This window comes from Heterocephalus glaber, unplaced genomic scaffold, assembly GCF_053883595.1.
Source record: "Heterocephalus glaber isolate CG9 unplaced genomic scaffold, H.glaber_assembly_v1.0 deba00001613, whole genome shotgun sequence".
Classification (NCBI taxonomy): domain Eukaryota; kingdom Metazoa; phylum Chordata; class Mammalia; order Rodentia; family Bathyergidae; genus Heterocephalus; species Heterocephalus glaber.
In genome coordinates, this window is record NW_028258384.1 from 27,526,160 (window position 1) to 27,549,016 (window position 22,857).

The 22,857-nt window shown below is 42.5% G+C and overlaps 1 protein-coding gene across 4 annotated transcripts; it reads left to right on the top strand.

The window, feature by feature from the left end:
* Positions 1-3,677: 3,677 nt before the first annotated feature.
* On the top strand, positions 3,678-13,343 carry Armcx4 (armadillo repeat containing X-linked 4). Of its 4 annotated transcripts, none has more exons than XM_004872565.4 (6): positions 3,678-3,847; positions 4,336-4,397; positions 5,112-5,200; positions 5,542-5,633; positions 5,933-6,024; positions 6,359-13,343. In XM_004872565.4, exons 5-6 carry the CDS (start codon positions 5,946-5,948, stop codon positions 12,994-12,996), a joined length of 6,717 nt encoding a protein of 2,238 aa, XP_004872622.1. In that variant the 5' UTR covers positions 3,678-3,847; positions 4,336-4,397; positions 5,112-5,200; positions 5,542-5,633; positions 5,933-5,945; the 3' UTR covers positions 12,997-13,343. The 4 variants fall into 4 exon arrangements, with proteins under 4 accessions (XP_004872622.1, XP_004872623.1, XP_021106114.1 ...); XM_021250455.2 differs by lacking the exon at positions 3,678-3,847 and adding an exon at positions 4,029-4,177; XM_004872566.4 differs by lacking the exon at positions 5,112-5,200.
* The last annotated feature ends 9,514 nt before the right edge of the window (positions 13,344-22,857 follow it).

Here is a 22,857-nt window from a genome sequence, read left to right on the forward strand (position 1 = left end):
AATGTACCAAGTCCTACAAGGAACATGATCATTATGTACTACAAACATGTAATATATATAATGTAATATATATATATATATTTATATATATGAATGAAGAGGTCCAAGAAATATAGGGAGGGGAAGGAAAGGGAGGGAAAGAGGATAAAAAGAATTAAAATATGTCATGTACATGTCCCAATTTCCCATGGTGAATGTAATCATTATGTACTACAAACATGTATCAATAAAAAAGAAAAATAACTAAAAATAAAATGATTATGTCTACAAAAATGTGATACTAAGGCTAAACTATATGCATATATCAGTGGAACAGAAGTCAATCCATAAAACATATCTGAGTATAAGTGAAAATTTAACATGTGGTAAATTAGCTTTTAAAATTAGTTGGAGAGTAATGCACTAATGGGCTGTTATATGAATGTTGCTGAGATTTGGCTATGTATTTAAAATATATATTTGGGAGACTATATGTGCAACCTATATAACAGAAAAACAGCTAATATACAAAAATGTACAAGGAACTACAAATCACTAAGAAAAATACAACTGAACAGAAAAATACTCAAAGAATATTAATAACTAACTATCACATAAATGGATATGATGGTCAAGATAGTATCTAGGAAAATGTAAATAAAAAGATAATCTGATATAGTTTTGCATCTTATGTTGACTCTAATTACCAATATACAATGTGTACAAGGACCCGAGTTCAATCCCTGGTATCAAAAAACCCCCCCCAAAACCCCCCAATATACAGTGTGTATGCGTGTCTGAGAAATAGGCCCTTTCATATGCTTGATGAGAGTGTAAATTGGCCCAATCTTTCTGTCTTTTTAGAGGGCAGTTTGTTGGTATATCCATTAATTATATAAAATCTCTCGCTCTCTTCTTTCTTTCTTTCTTTCTTTCTTTCCTTCTTTCTTTCTTTCTTTCTTTCCTTCTTTTTTAGACAGGGTTTTGTCTTGCTATGTAGTTTAGGCTGGCTTTGAATTCACTTTGTAGCCCAGGCTAGCCTCAAAATCACGGCAATCCTCCTGCCTCAGCCTCTCGAGTGCTGGGATTGTAGGTGTATACCATCACACCCAGTTTATATCTTTCTTTTGGCAGTATCAAATGTGTGAAATCTCATCTTTTAACCTAACAAGTCTATTTATAATAGGATGTTCTACAAAAATTCTCCCACTTGTGGACAAAGGTGTATGTACCAAGTCATTCATCGTAGCCTTGTTTTTACTGGCTTCATATGTAGAAAAATTTTATGTTCACCAATGGGGGTAGGTGTTTAAATTAATAATAGTATAACTGAACTATGGAATATCATACAATAATTTAAATGTATTGGCATGTTGAGTTCACTGTGGGATAATTTTAAGTGGGTAAAAACAAGTTTCAAAACAATATATTAAGTATGATTCTATTCATAAATTTTAATAAGGAATCAGAATGTCTGCTTCCATAGTGTGGGGGTGTCCATTTCCCCACAAGCCAATCAACAATATTATTAAATTCCTAAATTTTGATAAACTCATAGCTGAAAAATAGTAAGGCATTATTGTTTTAATTTGCATTTCTTTGAAGTTGAACATCTTTTTATATGTTCATTGGTCATTTGTATTCTCTGTGAAATCTGTTCATGTCTTTGTCTTTGACACACTTTTCTACTGGGTTACCAGTTTATCAATGATTTTTAAAGGGCTTTTAAATTACAAATAAGCCCTTTGACATGTAATGCGTATGCTTTCATTTTTTAAACATTGCCAGAGTTTTAAAATTTTATGTAATTTATCAATCTATCAATCTTTTCCTGTGGTAGAAAAGTAAATCTAAATTCTGAAAAGCCATGGAGGGGAGCCAGAGAGCGCCTCCTCCACAGGGGCCCCTGGCAGAGAGCACCTCCAGCCTGCCTTCTCTGCTATATTTCAAACATTCTATAAAAAGAAGCTCCCTGGATGGTCTCTGGTTAGAGTGTGACTCCCCAGTGGGGACAGATGGGTGTTTAGGGACTAACTTCTGCAAAATGATCCTGGGTTCTAGGGTTCTTCTGAGGAGCTTGTGAGGGTGGTGCGATGAAGTTGTAATGGAAGGCATGGAGTGAAAAGTCCTGTTTCTCCTAGTGATTGTTTGTTTCTTGTCCTCCTACTTGTGAGGGAGAAATTATATGGACATCAGGGGTGTTGCAGCAATTCATGCTCATCCACAGACCCTCACCACTATTACCACTGGGAAATTTGAACACTATGGTGACAAATAGCACATGAATGGCAGATACCAGAGAGATCTTACCAGAGCCATGATGTAATACAGATTCCACCTGTGAAACCTCCTTTCCTTTAAAAAATTATTTTCAATACATGCTTGCAGTACATAATAATTACACTCATTGTGGGGAGTTGGTACATGTACATAACATATCTCAATTCTTTTTTCATCTCCATCTCCTGTCTTCCCTCCTACTTTCCTCCATCTCTTGGTCTTGTTCCCTTTTGCAAAAGATCTATCTTCCTGTTTCTTATTATCTATCTTTTATTTTGTTCTTTATTTATATTTTAGGTTTCTCACATAAGACAAATCACTTGATATTTAAGGTTGTATGTCTGATTTATTTCACTTAAAATTATGGTCTCAAGGTGCATCCATTTTCCTACAAATGACTCAAGCTTATCCTTCTTTATAGGAGAGTAGTATTCCAAGCCTTTCCATCCATGTGATAGCATGAATGTGGTGAGATTGATTTGATCACACACGTATGTGAAATCCAAATAAAGGCCCCTGAATAGAAAGCAGGTTAATTTGTGAAATCAGTAGTTTGTAAGGCAATGACTGGGTTCATCTGGAGTTGGGTCTTCTTTAAATCATTCCGAAGTCATCACTGAAGTTCAAAGCCACCTGACAGGGGACTGTAAGTTCAGCCAGAACTTCAAAAGGTTATAAATTATTTTTGTAAAACTGCCAAGATTAGAAATCTGAATGTCTTTCTGAAGATTAATTTATAAATCACATTGAAAAATATGCCGGTTTTACTTAGGAAAATTTTGTATTAACATGCCAATAATTACTAGTCTGTTTTCAAAGCTGTGAAATAGCTTATAGCAACTAGAAAATATTTTTAGATGGCACAAAATAATGTAAACAAATAAGTCTTTTGTTATTTTTACAACCTAAATATTTTTTATGTCAAATGAAAATGACTTTACTTCATTTTCCCATTACCAAAACAAAACTAGAGAATAAAAAGTGACGTTAAGAGAAAAAACTCAAAAGGGAACATATATAAAAGAATGTTTAAGGCTCTACTTGCTTTCCCTGCTTTTCTTCCAGATATTTCCTTTCCCAGCCGATTTTGTGTTGGCTGCGTACTAAGGGAGGGCAGGTTGTACGGGGGTGAGGGGGGAACATTGCTTTTGAAGTGTAAGAGGAAAAGAAAGGATTCCTCCACGATGCAGAAAAGACTACAGCCAAGGCCTGGAAGTGGGTGGGGGGATGCAAGACCTCCCTGGTAACCAGAGACCAGTAAACTCCAACCGCAAGGCGGTGATGCCACTTGTGGGCTCTCAGATTGGAGAGGACTGCGGTGACTGACAGTGTGGTGAACGCTGGGGCGCTGCGTACAGACGGGAGAAGGGGGGTCCTGTGCTTGCGGAAGTGTGGGGGCGTCCTGTTGACAGCCTGTGAGTCGGTGGGGGGTTGTGGGGAGGAAGGCTAACGATGACGCGCGGGCCTCACGTGACCCCGAGCTGCAGAGCGACGCAGCCTTAGGTGCAGTCGTCACTTTCGTCTAGCTACCAGCTCCCCGCAGCCCTGCGCAGGGTGGGCTGGCATCTGGCCTAGGAAAGCGGAGCAGGTAAGGGCCCCAGGGCCCGCGCTATGCGGCCAGGCAGCAGCTGCTTGCCGACCTTGACGTAGTATGGGGATGGGGTGTGGGGGGAGCGTCTATGCTGGCTCAGGTTCAAGGATCCTTGGTCTCTTGTTCTTCCGAGTTCCCAGTCCCCAGCAAAATCTGTGCAGTGGAACTGTGGGCTTTGACAGGGCCGCTGGTGGGGAGACTATATCAAGAGGGAAACACAGATTGAGATGTCCATCCTCTCTAACTCTAATCCCTGACTGCACATGTCCACTAGCTTCCTGCTCATGTGAGAAGGGACGTGCCACGGTGGCATTTGTGGAGAAAATGGTGGGCCTTAGTGACTGGACAGCGGGATTGATGTGGTGGTGTCTCACAAGAGGGGAGAGGGATTTGACAATTGGTTCCTGAATCTCTTAAATCCAGTATTGGGATCTGTGGCCTGGGTATTGGCCTAAACAGTGTCTTTACTTTCTCCTGTCTTTTAGACAATAGTTTGGGGTAGCACTGACATGAGACCAGAAGAGAAAACTGCACAGGATCTATGAAGGTTAGTGTGAGCATGGACACTGAATTGTTGAAGTTCTGTATGAATTCAGGCAATGATATCTGATTGTGATATGGAGTGGTGCTAGCTAGGGAACTTTTTCTAAACTATGTTTCCTTACCAAGCTTAAGACTTTAAACTTAAATGGTATCTTGAAAACCAAGAAAGACAGCAACATTTTCTACAGATGATTTTATTTGTACTTCAGATAATATTGAGAAAATACAAGTTGTATCAAAGGATATTATCATTTTTTGAGATAGCCTTTGAGCAGAAGGATAAAGATTTTGCAGAAGCAAAAGCACGGCCCTACACCTTGTCTCTTCTGCTAGACTCCTACAAATGGGTTTTAGGGGAAGCAGATGGCAGACTGCCATGATTCTAGAGTCATGGGATCTGGGGGCTTCCAGCTCTTCTGCTGCCCTTCAGTTTTTCAGATACTCCCACTTACCTAACCATCTTGGTGAAGGAAATGGTGGGCTTTTGGGGACATTCTCAAGACTCTACAGGTGGTTTTAAAATAATTTGCCTTCCCTTTTATTTTTCCTGTCTTCTTTTTCTACTCTGTCCATTTTGGTCCTAGAGAAGCCCTAGGTTCTGCCTGCTCAAAATGGGTCTCTAAATTCAGAAAGGGAAGTGTGAAGACCCCTGTGTGGGATGCAGGGATATCACAATCACTCAACATTCATCCTCCCTCTTTTCTTTGAATGTTCCTAGATCTTCTCATGGCCTTTCAGTAGACCTGTTTACTGCTGGAAACAAGGGAAAGAGGGAGAGACTGGTCTGGAACTCTGGAATTTGTGAAGGTGGGCAGTACCTGAGGATGACAAGAGAGGGTGGGCTAAGCAGATGCTTGAGACTTGAGAGGGACTCAGCGGAGGGGACTTCTGCTGCTTCTATAGTCTTCCAGCTTACAACAACACTGTCATATTCCCTATTGATTACAGTGCAGCAAACTGTAGGAATATTAGGATAAGTGTGGACTAAGGTATGACAGAAGACTTGAGGAAGGAATCATAGGATGATACACATTAGTATACTGGAGCTGGACTCTAGAAAGGCAGAAATTGGGGCAGGGATTAGGCTGCTTGACTATTCTACCAACAGCTCAGTTTCCATAACTTCCTACTTGTCTTCTTGTCCATAGACTTGCCTGCTTGTTTGCTGCAGAACTTGAGATCACTGGAAGCAAAGAAACAAGGAGAAAAATATTTCTGATCAGTATAGACTGGCAAGACGGTGAGGACTTCCTGGATAAACCTCTGGGGTGGGTTAGTGGAGCAACGTGTATCCAGTAAGGGCCAGTGACCAGTCTAGAGGATGTTCAGCCTCACCCTTTACAGATATCTTTCCCATCATCTCTGTCACTTATCTCAAATCTTTACCTTATTTCTGGAACAGGGAAAAGAGTGTGACAGTACCTGGGGGACTGGGGTGAACTGAAGGAGTAAAGAGATAGTTTGCTAATAATGTATCTATCCTATCAAGAACAAACTCCCCACTCTAATCTGTCCCTCTCTTTGTCTGTCTGTCTCTAGGTTCAAAGATCGAATGAATTTATATATCTACTTTAGGGTATATCACCAAACAAGAGAAGGAAAGAGGAGAGAACTTCCTTGGATCATTACAGGTTGGTATGAAGAGTTGAGACTTACAGGAATAATGGTGATCAGAGCAGGTCCAGTAAAAATCAAAGTCTGAGGGCTTCTTGGTCTCTCCTATTCAATGCCAACCCTCCCACCATTCTTAGCACTGTTCGTTTGGTATATGAAAGTACCTTGGGGGAAAATTTGGGGGCATTGGGGAAGATGGGGAGAGGATGAAATAAAGGATAGACAGCTCACTAATCATCCTCTTCTCCCATGAAGCACCTTTTCTACTTTTTCCTGTTTCTGTTTATCTATCTGTATGATACAGTAGATTTAAAAGAGAAATTTTTGTTCATTTCCTTTTTCCACTTCTAGGTTTACTTCCAGTGGCAGCTGTAGTGGCCTTTGAGTGGCTGAAGATCAGCACTCTCATAGATCTACATCTAAGCCTATCGCCTTCTTTCCCCAGCCCAAGTGAGCCCCCCCTGTACTTTATTTGTGTCTTCAGCAGGGGTGATTACATGGGCCGTGTTCAGGAAGTGGGCTGGGTGACTGCAGGACTGGCGATCTGGGCTGGCACATGCTACTACCTTTACAGATTAACCAAAGGAAGATCTCAGAGTGTGACCAGACTTGCCAGAAATGGCTCCAGAGTCAAGACGGAGACTGTGGTTGGGGTACAGAACCAGACTTTGGCCATGAGTGAAGCCTTGGCTGGGGTGGAGATTGAGACTAGACCCAAGGCCAAGACTGGAGCAGAAACGGGAGAAGGAAGTGAGCCTGGGGCTGAAGTAGAGACCAAGGTTACTGCTATAGAAAGATCCAAAGCCAACTCTCAGTCTAAGGCAATGGTTGGGGCAGAGGCAGAGATTCAATCTGAGGCCAAATCAGTGGCTAGAACACTGGTCATGACAGATGCAGTGACTCTGACTGAGGTAAAGGTCAAAGCTAGGGAAGTGTCCATGAAAGAGGCAATGACTCAAACTGATGCTGAGGCTGGGGAAATAGTCAAGAAAGAGGCAGTGACCCAGACCAAGGCTAAAGCTTGGGCACTGGTCTCCAAAACAGAGGCCAAAAAAGAAGCAATGACACAGACCAAGGCTGAAACCCAGACATTGGTTGAAAAAGAGACAGAAATTAACAGAGTAATGGTAACACAGAGTGAGGTTTTGGCAGTGACCAAAGAAGTGGTCAAGATTGGGACCATGAACAAGACTGGAATTGCGGTTGAAAGCAAGACAAGAGCCCTGGAAGAGACTGTGAGTGTGCTTACAACTCAGTCTGACAGTAGGTTTGGTACCACAGTTGATTCTAAGAAAAATCCTAATGGTATGTCCAGGGCAGTGGCAGGCATGGACATGAAGTCCTGTGCACGGTCCCAGGCTGTGGCCAAGATCCAAGATGATGACATGCCTGGTGCTGAGGACAAGAGAAATCTCAAAACCATGTGTAAGGCAGCATCTAAGGTTGATACAAGGGCTTCTCCTCAATCTCAAATTGTTGTCAAGGGCCAGGCCGAGGCCATGCCTGGAACAAGGGTTGATATGGAGGGTAATATCATCACCATGTGTAAGGCAGAGGTGGGGACAAATGTGAGAGCTTGTATAATACAACCTCAGATTGTGGCCAAGAAACAGGCCGAGGCAATGTCTGGTGCCAGGGTTGATACCAGTGTCATACCTAAGGCAATTACTGGAAATGTCATACGGGCTGCTGCTCAGATTCACGCTGTAGCTTGTGCTCAGACTGAGTCTATGCCTGATGCCAGGGTTAAGGGTAGAGCCAATCCCAATGCCATGGTTAGAGCAAGTGCCATGGCAAACATGAGGACCAATTTGCAAGCTGAAGCCTTGCCTGATAATAGCTATAAGACCAAAAGCGATCTCAGTGTCATGGCTAAGGCAGGAGCTGGGATAGACATGTTGTTCTATACCCATGCTCAGCCTGTGGCCAACATTCAGAGTGATGCCTTGCCCGATGGTAGAATCAAGGCTAAGGGCACTGTTAATGCTGTGATTAAGGAGGGAGCTCAGGTTATGGCCCAGAGCCAGGGTGAAGCCTTACCTAATACTAAAGGTAAAGCTAGGGGCAAAGCCAAAGCCAAGTGTAAGGCAGGAGTTGGGCCAGACATGAAAACCTATTCGCAATCTCAAGCTGGGACCAAGACCCAAGGTGAAGCCTTGCCTGATTCCAGGGTTGATGGTAGGGGTGATTCTAATGCCATTTCTAAAGCAGGGGCTAAGGCGGACCATGAAAACTGTGGTCAGCTTCAGGCTGTGGTCAATTCCCAAGGTGATGCTTTGCCAGGTACCAGGAATAAGTTCAAGGGCTATCCCAATGCTGTGTCTAAGGCAGAGGCTAGGACAGCTACAGCAGACTCTGCCCAGCCCCAGGTTTTAGTCTGTTCCCAGAGTGAGACCTTGATTGCTGCCAAGAGTAAGTCCAGGGGCAATCGCAATGTTGTACCTAAAGCAGAGACTGGGGCAGCTACAACAAGCTCTGCTCAGCCTCAGACGGTAAATAGTTCCAAGGGTGAGGCCTTGCCTGGTGCCAAGAATAAGGTTAAAGGTAATCTTAATGCTGTACCTAAGACAGAGACTGGAGTGGTTATAACAGGTTCTGTCTTTCCCCAGGCTTTGGCCAGTTTCCAGGGTGAGACCATCATTGGTACCAGGACTAAGGTCAAGGGCAACCCCAGTGCTATGTCTAAGCCAGAAGCTGGGGCAGGTACAAAAGACTCTTCCCAGTCCCAGACTGTGGCCAGTTCCCAGGATGAGACCATGTTTGGTGCGAGGAGTAAAGTCAGGGTTAATTGTAATGTGCCTAAGGCAGAGGTTGGAGCAGGTGCAGTGGGCTCTTCCCAGTCCCAGACTGTGGCCTGTTCCCAAGGTGAGGCCTTGCTTGGTGCCAGGAATAAGGTCAGGAGCAGTCCCAGTGCTGTGCCTAAGGCAAAGGCTGAGGCAGGTACAGTGAGCTCTTCTCAGCCCCAGGCTCTGACCATTTCTCAGAATGAGGCCTTGCTTAATGCCAGGAATAAGGTCAGAGGCAATTCCAATGCTATGCCTAAAGTAGGGTCTCAGAAAGCTACAAAAGTCTCTGCTCAACCGCAGGTGGTGGCCAGTTCCCAGGATGAGGTTTTGCTTGGGATAATGGACAAGGCTATGTCCAGGTCTGAGGCAGAAGCTACCGCAGAAGATAAGGTCTATGCAAAGCCTGAGGCTGGAGCCATGCCCACTTCAGAGAGTGAGGGCGAGCCAGATGCTCAAGCCTGCAGAAAAACTCAGTCTAACATTCATGGTTATTACTGGAATGGTATTGGTGTTGAGGATTGGATTGCTGCTGAGCGATGGATCAAATTTAGGTTGCAGGCCATGGATGGAGACTGGGAGAATAGTGTGTCCTGGGCTGATGAAAATGAAACCAGTATTGGGTCTTGGAGTGGGACTGGTGACAAGCCTGGTATTGTTAGTTCGTGGGCTGTGGCTTGTGATGAGACCACTGTTAAATCCTGGCCTGGGGCTAGGGCTGAGAATCAGAGTGCTCTTGGGTCCTGGGTAGGAGCTGGGGACCAGGCCAGTGGAGGGCTCTGGGCTGCAAGTCATGTTAGTGAGGCATCCTGGGGTGGGGACAAAGTTGGTGGTTCTTGGGTACAGGCTGAGAACAAGGCCATTGCAGGGTCCTGGACTGGGGCTGAGAACCAGGTTAGTGGGGCCTCTTGGGTTGTCTCTGGGAATCAGGCCATTGCAGGACCCTGGGCTGTGGGTCAGGTTGGTGAGGTGTCTTGGCCTGCAGTACAGGCCACTGGACTATCTTGGGTTGTGGATCAGACTGGTAGAGGTTCCTGGACTGTGGCTGAAAACCAGGCTAGTGGCGTGTCTTGGGCTGGGGCTGGAAATATAGTTAGCATTGGGTACTGGACTGGGGCTGTGGACCAAGCCAATGCAGGAGGACCCTGGTTTGGGACTGTTGATCAATCTGGCAGTGAGTCCAAACCTAGATTTGAGGATCAGGCTGGTGCCAGTGCTCAGGCCAGTGGAGACTCCAGTTTGGGACCTGAGAATCAGTCTGGTGGAAGGTCTTGGGCTGACACAGCAGATCAAGCCAGTGGAGGGTCAAGGCCTGGGCCTATAGACCAGTCTAATGGTGCATCTTGGGTTGGCCCTGGGGAACAAGCTGGTGGCAGATCTACACCAGGATCTGAAGACCAGTCCAGTGGTGCATCCTGGGCTGGCACTAGGAACTTGGCCAGAGAAGGATCCTGGACTGGGACTGGGGCTTTTGGCCAGGATGGTGAAGTGTCCAAGTCAGGGCCTGAGGATCAGTCCAGTGGAAGATCATGGGCAGATTCTGGAGATCAAATCAGTGGAAGGTTTTTGGTTGGGGTTGTGGACCAGGCCAATGGAGAATCCCAGGTTAGGCCTGGAGACCTGGCTGGTGGTGAGACAAAGCCTGTGTTTGAAGATCAGGCCACTGGAGGAAGATGCTGGACTAATGCTGAGGACCAGTCTGTTAGAGAATCTAGGCTGGGCCCCAGGGGGCAGTCTAATATAGATTCCTGGCCTGGAACTGTGAACCAGGCCAGTGGATGGTTCTGTACTTACACTGGTAGTCAGATTAGTGGGGGAGGATCTTGGGGTGGGACTGGAGGTCAGCATGTTGGAAGTTCCAGGCCAGGGCCCATGAACCAGGCTCTTGGTGGATCTTGGGCTGGCTCTGGAAGTCAGATCAGTGGAGTGTCCTGGGCTGTGGCTGGGGATCAGGCTGGTGGCTGTTTGAAACCTGGATTTGAGAATCAGGCTATTGGAGCAGGGTTCTGGGCTGGTGCTGGGAACCAGCCTTGTGGAGGGTCCAGACCAGGATCCGAGGATCAGTCCGTTGGAGGAGGTTCTTGGACTGGGGCTGGTGTCCATGTTATTGGAGCATCTAGACCAGATCCCACAGACCAGTCCAGTGGTGCATCTTGGGGTGGCACTGGGAATCAGGTCAGTGGAGGGTCCTGGGTTGGGCTTGCAGATAAGGGTGTTGGTTGCTTCAGATCTGGATTTGAGGATCAAGCCCACGGAGGAAGCACCTGGGCTGGTGCTGGGGACCAGACCGGTGGAGAATCCTGGGCTGTGTCTAGGCCTGGGAACGAGGCCAGTGGAGGGTCTAGGCTGAGTTCTGAGGACCAGACCAGTGGAAGATTTCTGGTCAGTGCTGAGGTGGAAACCAGTGAAGGATTTTGGTTTGCGCCTGGTAGTGAGGCCTTCATAGGGTCTTGGGGCTGTACAAGGGAAGAGGTTGATACTGTGTCCAGGCCTGATGGCAAGGATGAGGCCAGTACAGAATCCACATCAGAGCCTAAGGAAAAGACCATCATTAGTTCTGAGTTGGGAGATGAGAACAAGGCTAGTACCGGGTCCTGGAACAGATCTGAGGAGGTAGTTTATATGGGTTCCTGTGTGAGGGCAGAGTCTGGATCTGAGACTGGAGCTGCAGTTGAGGCTGAAGCTGGGGCTGAGGCTGAGGCTGGAGCTGAGGCTGGAGCTGAGACTGGGACTGAATCTGGAGCTGAGACTGGGACTGAGGCCGGGACTGAATCTGGAGCTGAGACTGGGACTGAGGCTGCGGCTGAGGCTGGAGCTGATGTTGGGGCTGAAGCTGGGGCTGAGGCTGGAGCTGATGTTGGGGCTGAAGCCAGGATAGGGTCTTGGTCCTGGGATGGGCAAGCGACCACTAAGGGGTTTGGGCTTCGGCTTAAGGAAGAGACTACCATACGGTCCTGGTCTTGGGCTTTGGCTAGGGATGTAGATGAGGATGAGCTAAGTGAACCATCTAGCCCTGATATTGAGGAGATCAGTTTAAGGTCCTTGTTTTGGGCTGAGAGTGATAACAGTAATGAGTTCAGATCCAAGAGTGAAAAAGATTTCGATTTTAAGTCTGAGATTGGCGATGAGGCAAGCATCAAGGATAATTTTGAGGCTGCTGATGGAGTTGATATAAGGTCTTGGTTCTGTACTGGTAATGAAAGCAGAAGTGAGGACAAATCTACACTTAAATCTAAAGCTAAAAAGTCAGCAGAGTCAAGAGGGACATATCCATTCATGGTCCCTGGGGCAGGAATGAGCTCATGGGATGGAGCTGTGATCTGGTCAGAAATGAAGTTTCCACACCAAAATGAGTCCAGTTTCCCAGCTGAAGATCAGTTCAGACAGATCAGGGCTGGGGAGAAAGTTCGGCCCTGGCCCTGCCGTTGTAAACGTGAAGCTAATTTGGATCCACGAGATCTTGAAAAACTCATTTGCATGATTGAGTTGACAGAAGATCCTTCTGTTCATGAAATAGCTAGCAATGCTCTATATAACAGTGTTGATTATCCTTATTCCCACGAAGTTGTTCGTAATGTAGGTGGAATCTCAGTTATTGAAAGCTTGCTGAATAATCCCTATCCAAGTGTTAGGCAGAAGGCTTTAAATGCACTGAATAACATCTCAGTGGCTGCTGAAAACCATAGACAGGTTAAGACATACTTAAGCCAAGTATGTGAAGATACTGTCACCTATCCCTTGAACTCAAATGTGCAGCTGGCTGGACTAAGATTGATAAGACACCTCACTATAACTAGTGAGTATCAGCATATGGTTACAAATTATATTTCAGAATTTCTTCGTTTGTTAACTGTGGGAAGTGGAGAAACTAAAGACCATGTTTTGGGAATGCTTGTGAATTTCTCTAAAAATCCATCTATGACAAAAGACTTGCTCATTGCCAATGCACCAACATCTCTGATTAACATTTTTAGCAAGAAAGAGAAGAAAGAGAATATTCTTAATGCTCTCTCACTATTTGAGAATATAAATTACCATTTTAAAAGAAGAGCAAAAGCATTTACCCAGGACAAATTCAGTAAAAATTCTCTTTACTTCCTATTCCAAAGACCTAAAGCCTGTGCCAAGAAACTTCGAGCCTTAGCAGCAGAATGCAGTGATCCAGAGGTTAAAGAAAGGGTTGAGATATTAATAAATAAACTCTAAATAAAAATATGTTCCCAAACAAACGTGAGTAATATTTTGGTTTTGCAGTCTGAAAGTAATGCACATTGTAAACTGCATTATAACACCAAAACTGATGTTACCTATTATGGTCCATACATGAACCATTTTGTGAACACCAAATGAATTCAAACTTGTACTGAAAAATACATGTCAATTTTTATCTTGTCTGGATTGAGATATTTTTAGTATGCTTCAAGAGCAAAAACTGACCTGATTCTTCATAAGTAAGGTAATCTTTTGGTCCTTTGTGTGGACTTATGTTTATACATTTGAGATTTTATATTTATGTCATCAATAAAGTTGTGTGTCTTAAGCAGAAATAAAAAGACTTTGTCTTTGTCTTTGAATTTAAAATCTGTTTGGAAAGAAACGGAATATAGAAACAGAAAGTACAAAATCAGAGGCTTCCAGTCATGGCCAGATGGTTCCCAAAGGTGCTTCAAGGCACCAAAACCTGCTGCACACAAAGGTGTTCAGGGAAAATTTTACAGAGAAGGGCTTGAAGGATAAGATACAAAAGGTCAGAAGGTCATGCAAAGAAGAACAGTGGTGGAAGAAAGGCGTGGAGGTGGGAATTTTGCTCCAGAGAGGAAGCTGGTCTGCCTGGAGTAGAGAGTGTGGAGAGGAGAGTAGGGGGGTGTGGGTAGAGTCAGTAATTGAGGACAGTCTTACTCTCTTTTCCTTGGCGCACTTCCAGTTGCTGAACTGGGGTGTCTGGATATTACCCTCATCTGCCCCTGGGAGACAACAAGGCCTTTCATAACCAGAGGAATGACAGGATGAAAGGAAACAATATGGCCGCTTTGTGTGTAGGATGGGTGTGAGTTGGGGTGGGACGGGAATGGAGACTGCAGATTGGAAATCTAGTTAGGAAGTTAGCTACCATAGACATGCAGGAGATGAGAAAGGCATGGAATTTCACTGGTGGCTGGGAATGGTAGGGACAGGAAGGAAGCAAGAGATCTATTCTGCTGCAGCCTACTCTGAAGACATAAAGAAAGTTAACTTTATTTTAGGGTTCTGGAGCCACATGATAGGAACATGTACTCTTTCTTGGTTAACGCTAGTGTCTATATAATGGATAAGAGTTATGTTTTGAAATAATAAACTGTAGTGGAAGAAAGCATGGTTTTTAGAGCTTGTTCAGATTGCTTTTATAAGGTTATTTGGAGGGAGCCTTTATGGAACCATAGAGAGTGCTTTTGGGATCCACAGGGAAGACCCACTTGTCTCCCACCCCATAGTATTGGTGAGGGTATGGGAGGAGGAGAGCTCTCAAACTGTGAGATGAAGACCACACAAGGTATGAGGGCCACTGAGATAGATGCTTCAGAAACCTTTAACATGTGCATGCCCTTTGACCCAGTAATATCATTGTCGATATTTACCCTTAGGAATTAGGCAAATAATTGACTTGTACAAAGCTGTGCATTTTCCAATTATTATGAAAGGTGAAAAAGTATAAATGACTCAAGTAACACTGAAAATTTAGATGGACATCTATATTAATTTATATGCAAAAACTGAAGATATAATTTCAAGTTGGAAAAATAGGCCATAAAAGTATATAAAATACATTTTATGAAAAGATATGCATTTAAAAATCTGTATGTATAACTGGTGCATACTCTGTACAAGTTAATAGCTTTTATAGGTGTTAGACTGATGGTCATTTTAAAAGCTCAGGTATATTTTTGACATTTACAGAATAAATTGGGAAATTTTACATTATTGGCCCAAAAGGAAAAGGTTAGTTTCAGCATAAGCAGACCTGTAAATAGTACTGGAGGGGCCTACAACAAAAGGCCAAGTGGAGACGCATGTATTTATGTTTTAATATTTGGAAGGTTTCACTTCAAATTTTATTCTTATTTTTATTTTTATTTTTTCACTTCAAATTTTAAATAAAGCAATACATGTTTAAAGATATAAATATTATAGTGTAAAAATAAAACTATTCTCAATTCTAGCATTTGATGACTACTAACTTTCTATCATAAAGAAATGATATCGTTCTGTAATAGATTCTGCCATCTGCTCCCCTGGTCCCCCTTCAGGAATAAAGAATATACTATTCAGTTGCTAGGAGTGCTGCCAGTAGATAGCCCTCATCTGTCAGCCCTCTTTGGGAAGTGCCTCAGAAGACAGGTACCTCCTCCAAGGGTTATATGTACCCCTTCCCGGGCGATTTCACATCCAGTGACTGATGGACATGGTCTTCTTGTCCCAAATTGAGACAGCTTATCTTCTCCCTCTGTCCAATTCTGCTTCCTTCTTTTCCCTTCCACAGGTGTGTTGATCCCAAGAGTATTCTTTAATAAAAGTTCTTCATGATGAACTCTGTTTCTGAGTCTGTTCTCCAGGAAGCCAACCTATAAGAGTTGGTACAGGAAAGCAAACACTGTAATGAAGTTTGGAGATGGATCACCTGCTGGCCAGTTGGGAATGAGGACCCCATCACTGGTGGTAGGTAGTGTAGGTTCCTGGAATGAGGTGACAGAATTGTTAGAGTGCCCCCTGGTGGTTTCCTGAGATGACATACTGGTGGTAAGGAATGTAGTGACTTGTAGTATGTATAACAACTTTGAGAAATATAAGGGAAATAATAAATAAAGGAAGGCCAGGGAATTAGATGATTATTGCTTACCTTGTTTGACCCCTAGAAAAAATAATGAAAAGGCTAACTAAATTAACCAACAATTAAAAGCTGTGCCTGAAAGCAAGAGTTATTCAGAGTGTGTAAGGAAGCTTTCATCTTTTCTAGGTAGAGGTAGAGAAATCTGAGGATGAGACCCAAGATTTTACTGAAAGCAGGCTTCAAAGAAAGTTAAAAGTTCAACCAAGACAAGTCTTCTATATTAAGATCAGGGCCCTGGTTAGGAAGGAATGGGACCCTCTAACATGGAATGGGACCTTTTGAATGATATTTCTAAACATCTTATATCTCTAGATTCCCTGCAATCCTTGGGTATTCAGAAATGTCCCACTCTTCCTTATTAAGGAGTAGGGAAGACTTTGCTTGAAAGTTCACAGCCCTTCCCCTGGGAAGAGAACATGGATTTCCCTTGAAATCTGTCCCCACTTCCCATCCTGGTCACTAAGTCTATAACTAAGGGTACTCCACAGCATAACCTAGCTGAGAACGTGATGGATGTAATAAGGAAGGAAAAGGAATATACCAACAAAGAGGTGAACAACCTAATTTAGCTAGCAGGTATTAGAAGGTGTGAAAGAGTAAGCATTGGATTACATTCTGAGTTCTGAGGCACTTGATTGGGGAGCTGGAAAATAATAAAATTGAGTACAGGAGAATGAATCAATTTGAAGATGCTCTCTTAGGAGCCTCCTGGAGTTGATGTGAACTCATTACTAGGATTATCCCTCAAAGTATAGAAAAAATAATAGCCTACATTAAGTGAGGTATAAATGACAGACTTGTCATAGCAGATGGTGGAAGGAGGGATTAAAGACTCAGAGAAGTGAGAATGATAGAAGAATTATATTACTTAAGGCTAAAAAATTCTCCAGCTCACTATATTCTGCAGGAGTATCCAAAGGACACACTACCAAAACTATAAGGAATGTACTGGTGAGAGGACCACTAATATCTCTTAAGAAGCTCAGCACTGGTGCTCCTTTGCAGACTAAGGCTCAGAGTAAGAGAGAATATTAAGGAAAGAAGATTAATGATAGAAATGATAATGACTCTGAAACAGTAGAAGAGATGACTGCATTTAACTGTCAGAAGGCAGGTGGATAAAAATAGCATAATGCACTCCAGGGGTCATAGTGGCAGGTGGGAAGGCCTAACCTGTAGAGACCTCCAGAGATGGTTAATAGAATATGATGCTTCAGCTGTGTAGACGGTAAAGTGATAAATAGGACACGGATCTTCTATATAACACAGTGTCCTGGGGAAAGTAAATAGGTAACAATTCGTGCTCAATTTGTACAACCAAAAGTAAATAAAGATATTTGGGAAGCTAGGGAAGATGCCTCAATCACAATCTCTCACTCAGCTTTTGGATCTAAGTTAGTTGTTTATTTAGAACACACGATTTGAAGGAAAGTCTGGGTACCCAGGAAGAAGGACCCAGTAATACATGTGTAACAAATATCTCTGGTTTTTCTATTGACTCAGGAAACTGTACGCCAAGAAGAGAAGTATACCTGAACATTTTTAGGGCAGGTGAACACTGATTATGAGTTGATGTTAATACCCAGAGACCCAAGATGTCATCATAGCTCCCAGATTTGATCGGGTGATATAAAGGCCAGGTATTAAATTAGATCCTAGCCTAGGTCTGGTTCACAATGGATCTACTGGGTCCACAGACCCACTTAGTGGTTATTTTCCTGATCTCTGAATGTATACTTGGAATAGATAGAGTTGGTACTTGGTGCAAACTGCACTGTAGTTTGTTGGCTTGTGGAGTCAGACCTATTTTATAGAGGAGAATGCCAAGTGAATGCTTCTGAAACTGTACTCCCCATCTGTGGCCAAGAGAGTACATGAGAACATCCTAGAGAGAGAGGATGGCAGAGATCAGTGTCATCTTTTAAGATCTGGAGAATGTAAGTATGTGGTCCCAATTATATTTTTATTTAATTCACCAGGCTTCCTCTCTGCAAAATTTGAGTAGAGCCTTGTGGATGATATAGGCTATTTCAAACTCAACCAATTAGTAGGAAAATTGCAGTACCACACCAGATATAGTATCTTTGTTAGAGCAGAATAACAGGGCCTCAAGTACCTAGTACTCAGCTATTGTGAAAAATGTTTGCTTTCTTCTCTTTATCAGGATGGAATATCAGAAAAAGTTCAAATTCACATAGAATAGAGAACAATATTCAATTAGTTTTTCTTCAAGAATCTACTAATTCTCATATCTTCTGTCATAATCTAGTCTCAAGATGTCTGTCTGGAGCATATAAACATCCTTCAGAAGGGGCAGCACGTTGGGTGCCTTGGTAAGGCATATGCACTACAGAGGATGGAAGATAAACCTTACAAAGATCCAGATGCTCGCCACAAAAAGTATAATTTTTAAGGGTTGAATGGTCTGAGGAATGCTGGAGATTCCCTTCAAAGTAAAGGACAGGGCTGAGGATATAGCTCAGTGGTAGACTACATATGTTTAGCAAATGTGAGGCCATGGGTGTGATCTACAGCACCACTAGGGGAAAAAAGAAAGAAGAGCAAAGAATAAATTGGAGCATTTTTCACCTTATTCGTGAAAAAGAAATTTCAGTGCCTGGTAGGCTTCTTTGGGATCTGGAAGCAGTGCATTTCACACCTGGAGTTACTGTTTCAACCTGTACACTGGCAGGCATACAACAACAACAACAACAACAACAACAACAACAACAACAGCCAGCTTTGAGGCCAAGAAGAGAAGAAGGCTCTATGGTCCAGGATGCAGTTTCAAGCAGTCCTGACACCTGACCCATACAAAAAACAGATCTTATGGTATTAGAGATATTTGTACTGTCAAAAGATACCATGTGGAGCTTTTGACAAGCCCCCGTGGGAAAATCACAACTCAGTCACCAAAGTTCTTGAGCAAAGCCAACTCACATACAATGGAGAATAATATACCTTTTAAAAACAGCTTCTGACATACTACTACAACTTGATAGAGATGGTATGCCTGACCATAAGACATCAAGTAACCATAAAGCCAGAGTTGTCCACTATGAACTGGGTTAGTCAGATCCATCAAGGGATGTTTGGGCAGGCCCAGAAATCAAATGGAAGTTTAATATACAAAGTCAAGCACAAGCACTATTGGAAGGCACAAGCAGTTGTACAATCAAGTAGAACAAATCTTCCATGATATCTACCACTGTTGTATTAGCACCTATGGCCTCAATGGGTGGACAGATCTCTTATAAAAGGCTTACAAGGGAAAAGCACACATTCTTCATATATTGGTGGGCTTAGTATATGGGTATCAGCAAAATGTAGGAGCTCTAATTTGAGAGTGATCAGGAATGATAATTTGGGTCATATCACCAGGTAAGTCCACCAGATCCCTGGAGGTGCTGACTCCAGAACTTATATGGAAAAATTGATCTACAATGCACAAGGGCGGAAAGTGTGACAGACACTGTGATGTCCTGCTGAGAACTTCCTACTTATTATTTTAGTTGTTAGTAATGTTGCCATCAGAAAGCTGTTGTTTATCAGCTCCCTTCAGGGATTGCCTCAGCGGAAGAGAGCTGCCTTATTCAAGATCACACCCCATTTTCAAGGTGGCCCACACCCAATAATTCATTGATACTGCTTGTGGAGGCCCAGGACTCTTGTTCCAAATTGGGAAAGCTGTGAAGCTTCATCTTATCTTCAGAGTTCTTGTCATGGTGTGCTGAAGCATTCTATTGACAGTGCATTAAAATTTGATTTCTCCCTTTATTCATTCATACTTCCTTATTTTCTCTCCTTCCACAAGCTTTGACCCAAGGAGCATTTCCTAATAAACCTCTTATCTCAGAATCTGTTTCCCAGAGAACTAAATCTATGACAATGCTTTACATGTTACCTCTCCCCTCCTCCTCCTTTAAAGCACCTTTCCATTCATCCATCCTAAAATCAGAAGTAACATGGCTTGCTTAATATTGCAAAAGTATTCTTCAGGTTTTATATACAGCTTTGCACTAATTTTTATTATCTCTGCAACCACAAACTGAAAAATGCAGACAAGCAAGAAAATGAACACTGGGCAATACTGAGAAATGGTAGTTTATTAAGCAAAATATATTGCATTCGTATATCTAAGAAGGCTTTGGTAAATTAGCTGAACTTTCCCCTTCCTTAAATTTCCCAGTATTTGAATCTTTCTTCTCTCTGCAGCTTAAAAATAATGTCTATCTATGTGAGCAGTGGCACAATCCACAAATCTTTATGGAACTTGGACAAAGCTGCCTTTTGTTTAAAGGACACAGGGAAACGGATGTGGAGAACCATTTTCCTAGAGGTGAACACTGCTAGCCAGAGTAACAAGTTGCACTATAACAATGAGCATCAGATTCCGTGTGACATTGGCACATATGTGTTCTTTAATAAGTGTGTGTTTATTGTGACATGCAAGACCCTCCAAAGCATGGAGTTGTCATGCCCAGTTCTAGGGGCAGCAGTGATTCCAGGTTATCAGTAGACAACTCCTAGATGTTTTAGACAATTAAGTGGTCTTATAGACAATTCTGTGTCTGATTCTGGCCTCCGGCTCCCAGATTCTCATTCTCTTTATATAATACCAGACTCGGAGTTCAAGGATTCATTTGGGTTAGAGATATAGTGGCCTTTCTAGGTCTTGCACACTATGAGGGAACATTCAGCATGGTTTATTGAAGATGAAAACGCAGTTCCTCTTGGGCAAAAAGGTCCATTTCTGGAAATCACGTGATTAGCACCCCAAGGCAGTATAGTGTTCCTGAAAGTGTATAATCTGGAGTAGAATGAAGGGGGAGGAATATTAACATATCTCTTCCCTTTCTCTTTTTTCAAACATGAAGAAGGATTAGATTTGGGAGGGGAAAAAGAATGAATTCTGATTTGAATTCTTTGAGTTTGGGATGACTGTGGAATTTACAAATGGAGATGCTCAGTGGCCATTTGAAAAATGTGGGTCTAGAGCTCAGAAGAAAGGTCTGAGCTGAAGTTACACATTATGGATGATAACTAAAGCTGGGGTAACCCCACTAAGATAGAAAAACAAGATAGAACTCTGGAAGCCAATACGGGTAGAACTTTGGTAGAAAGGAGTACAGCACTGAAACTGAGAGTATAGCTTTCCATCAATACTATAATACATATCCCCTACATTAAAAAATTTCATGATAAAATACACATAACACCATCTTCAATAATTTTAGATGTACAGTTCATTGATGTTAAGTACACTTATATTATTGTACAGCCGTTACCACCATCCATCTCCACAGCACTTTCTATCTTCCCAAACTAAAACTTGTACCTATTAAACAATAACTCTCCATCCCTCCTCCCTCATCCCCTGGCAACCCTTACTTTGCTTTCTGTTTCTATGAATTTGCCTACTCAAAATACCGCATATACGTGGAATTATATAGTATTTATCCTTATAAGACTAGTTTATTTCACTTAGAATAATGTTCCTGTTTTAATCTGCTCAGGATATTATAACAAAGTACCACAGACTAGGTAGCTTAAACAACAGAAATTTATTTTCTGGAGGCTGGGAAGTCCAAGGTCAAGATGCCAGCAATTTCTAGTGAGGACTTTCTTTATGGTTGCCTTCTTACTGTGTTCTCACATGTACATTCCTTGATGCATTGGGGGATGAAAGAAAGGAAGAGGAGGGAAGAGGGAGAGGTAATGAGCTCTCTAGTTTCTCATAAGGATGCTAATCCTATCAAATAATGGGCTCCCTGCCCCTTATGACACCATTTAATGTTAATTACTTTCTTAGAAGTTCCATCTCTGAATTCAGCCACACTGAGGGTTAAAGCTAGAACATGTAAGTTTTTTGTAGGGAGCACAGACATTCAAGTTTCTGCACATTCTTTACATGGGATTGGTGTCTTACTCTATGTTCAGTTTTATAGCTTGGTTTTTAAAATGTAATTTTCATAATTAGAGTATCCTAAAGCTTATGACAGTGACAATAATAATAAAAATCCAGCAGAAATTTCTTTCATCTTTCCCCAATCCTAGATTTCTGCTCTCTGACAATTACTTTTAAATCTCTTAGTTTCTTCTGGTATTGAGAGAAGTAAGTGTTATGTCTTGTGAGGGTAGATTTTTGTCTAGGGTTCGTAAAAAAACCTACATCAATAAAAGAATTAGAGATATAAGTTCAGAAGGAGAAATAAAATCACTTTATTGGAAAGGGAAGAGAAATGGGGAAACAAAATCACTTTATTGAAAAAGGGAGAGAAATAAGGAGATAAGGAGATAGATACCTTGTCAGAGTAAGGTAGGGTGTTTGGAGCCAGAACTCAGAGAGCGGAAGGTCTTTGTTCTCAGCCCCTTTTATTATTACGTGGCAAGAAAGGGACTATCTTCTTTGAGAGTTGTTATAGCTTGACTGGGTGTTTTGGGCTTTGAGACCCCTGATTTGGCCATTGCCCCTTCCATCGCCTATGTGTACATTTTCTTTTGGATTAAAAAAATTTATTGGTGCATTTTAGATATACATAATGATAACATTTATCGTAGGGAATTTGTACCTGTACATGATATATCTTGCTTCTTCTTTTTTTTTCCTCATTTGCCTCCCCTCTCTTCAACCCCTCCTCCCCTCCTTATTTACAAAAGCTTTATTTCCATTTTTCCCTTCTATTTTTTTCTTGTCCCTTCCTTCTTTTCCCCTCCCCCTCCCATGTTCCTTTTCATTTGAACATGTACATTTTTGGCTAAGCACTTCTGTGGTTGCTTTGTTCTGTCCAGAGGCTTATCTTGCGAGATTTACAGCAGAGCCACACATTCAAGGATGAGTTAGTGAAAAAGAGGTACATGTACATTTTAGCGCAATAATATAGTGAGAAAATAACAAAATATGTGTGTACATACATATAGATGTGTGAGTGTCTAGATGTAGCAGTGTACATTTTATATACTAAATAAATTTTTAAAAAATAATATAGCCCTACTCCCACTGTTTCTTTTGTGTTTAGAGGTGGAGAGAGGAGGGTATTGAGCCTTGGCACTAAGTGAGCCAGGCCTTCTTATCAGCTTTCTTTGTTTTTCTTGGCTACTCTATCTAGCAGGGTTTTAACTCTTTATTTGCCAGAAACCTCACTGAGGCTTTTTAACTTTTCCTACCTGTCCCTCAACTTTCCCTACAGAAGCATCTGATT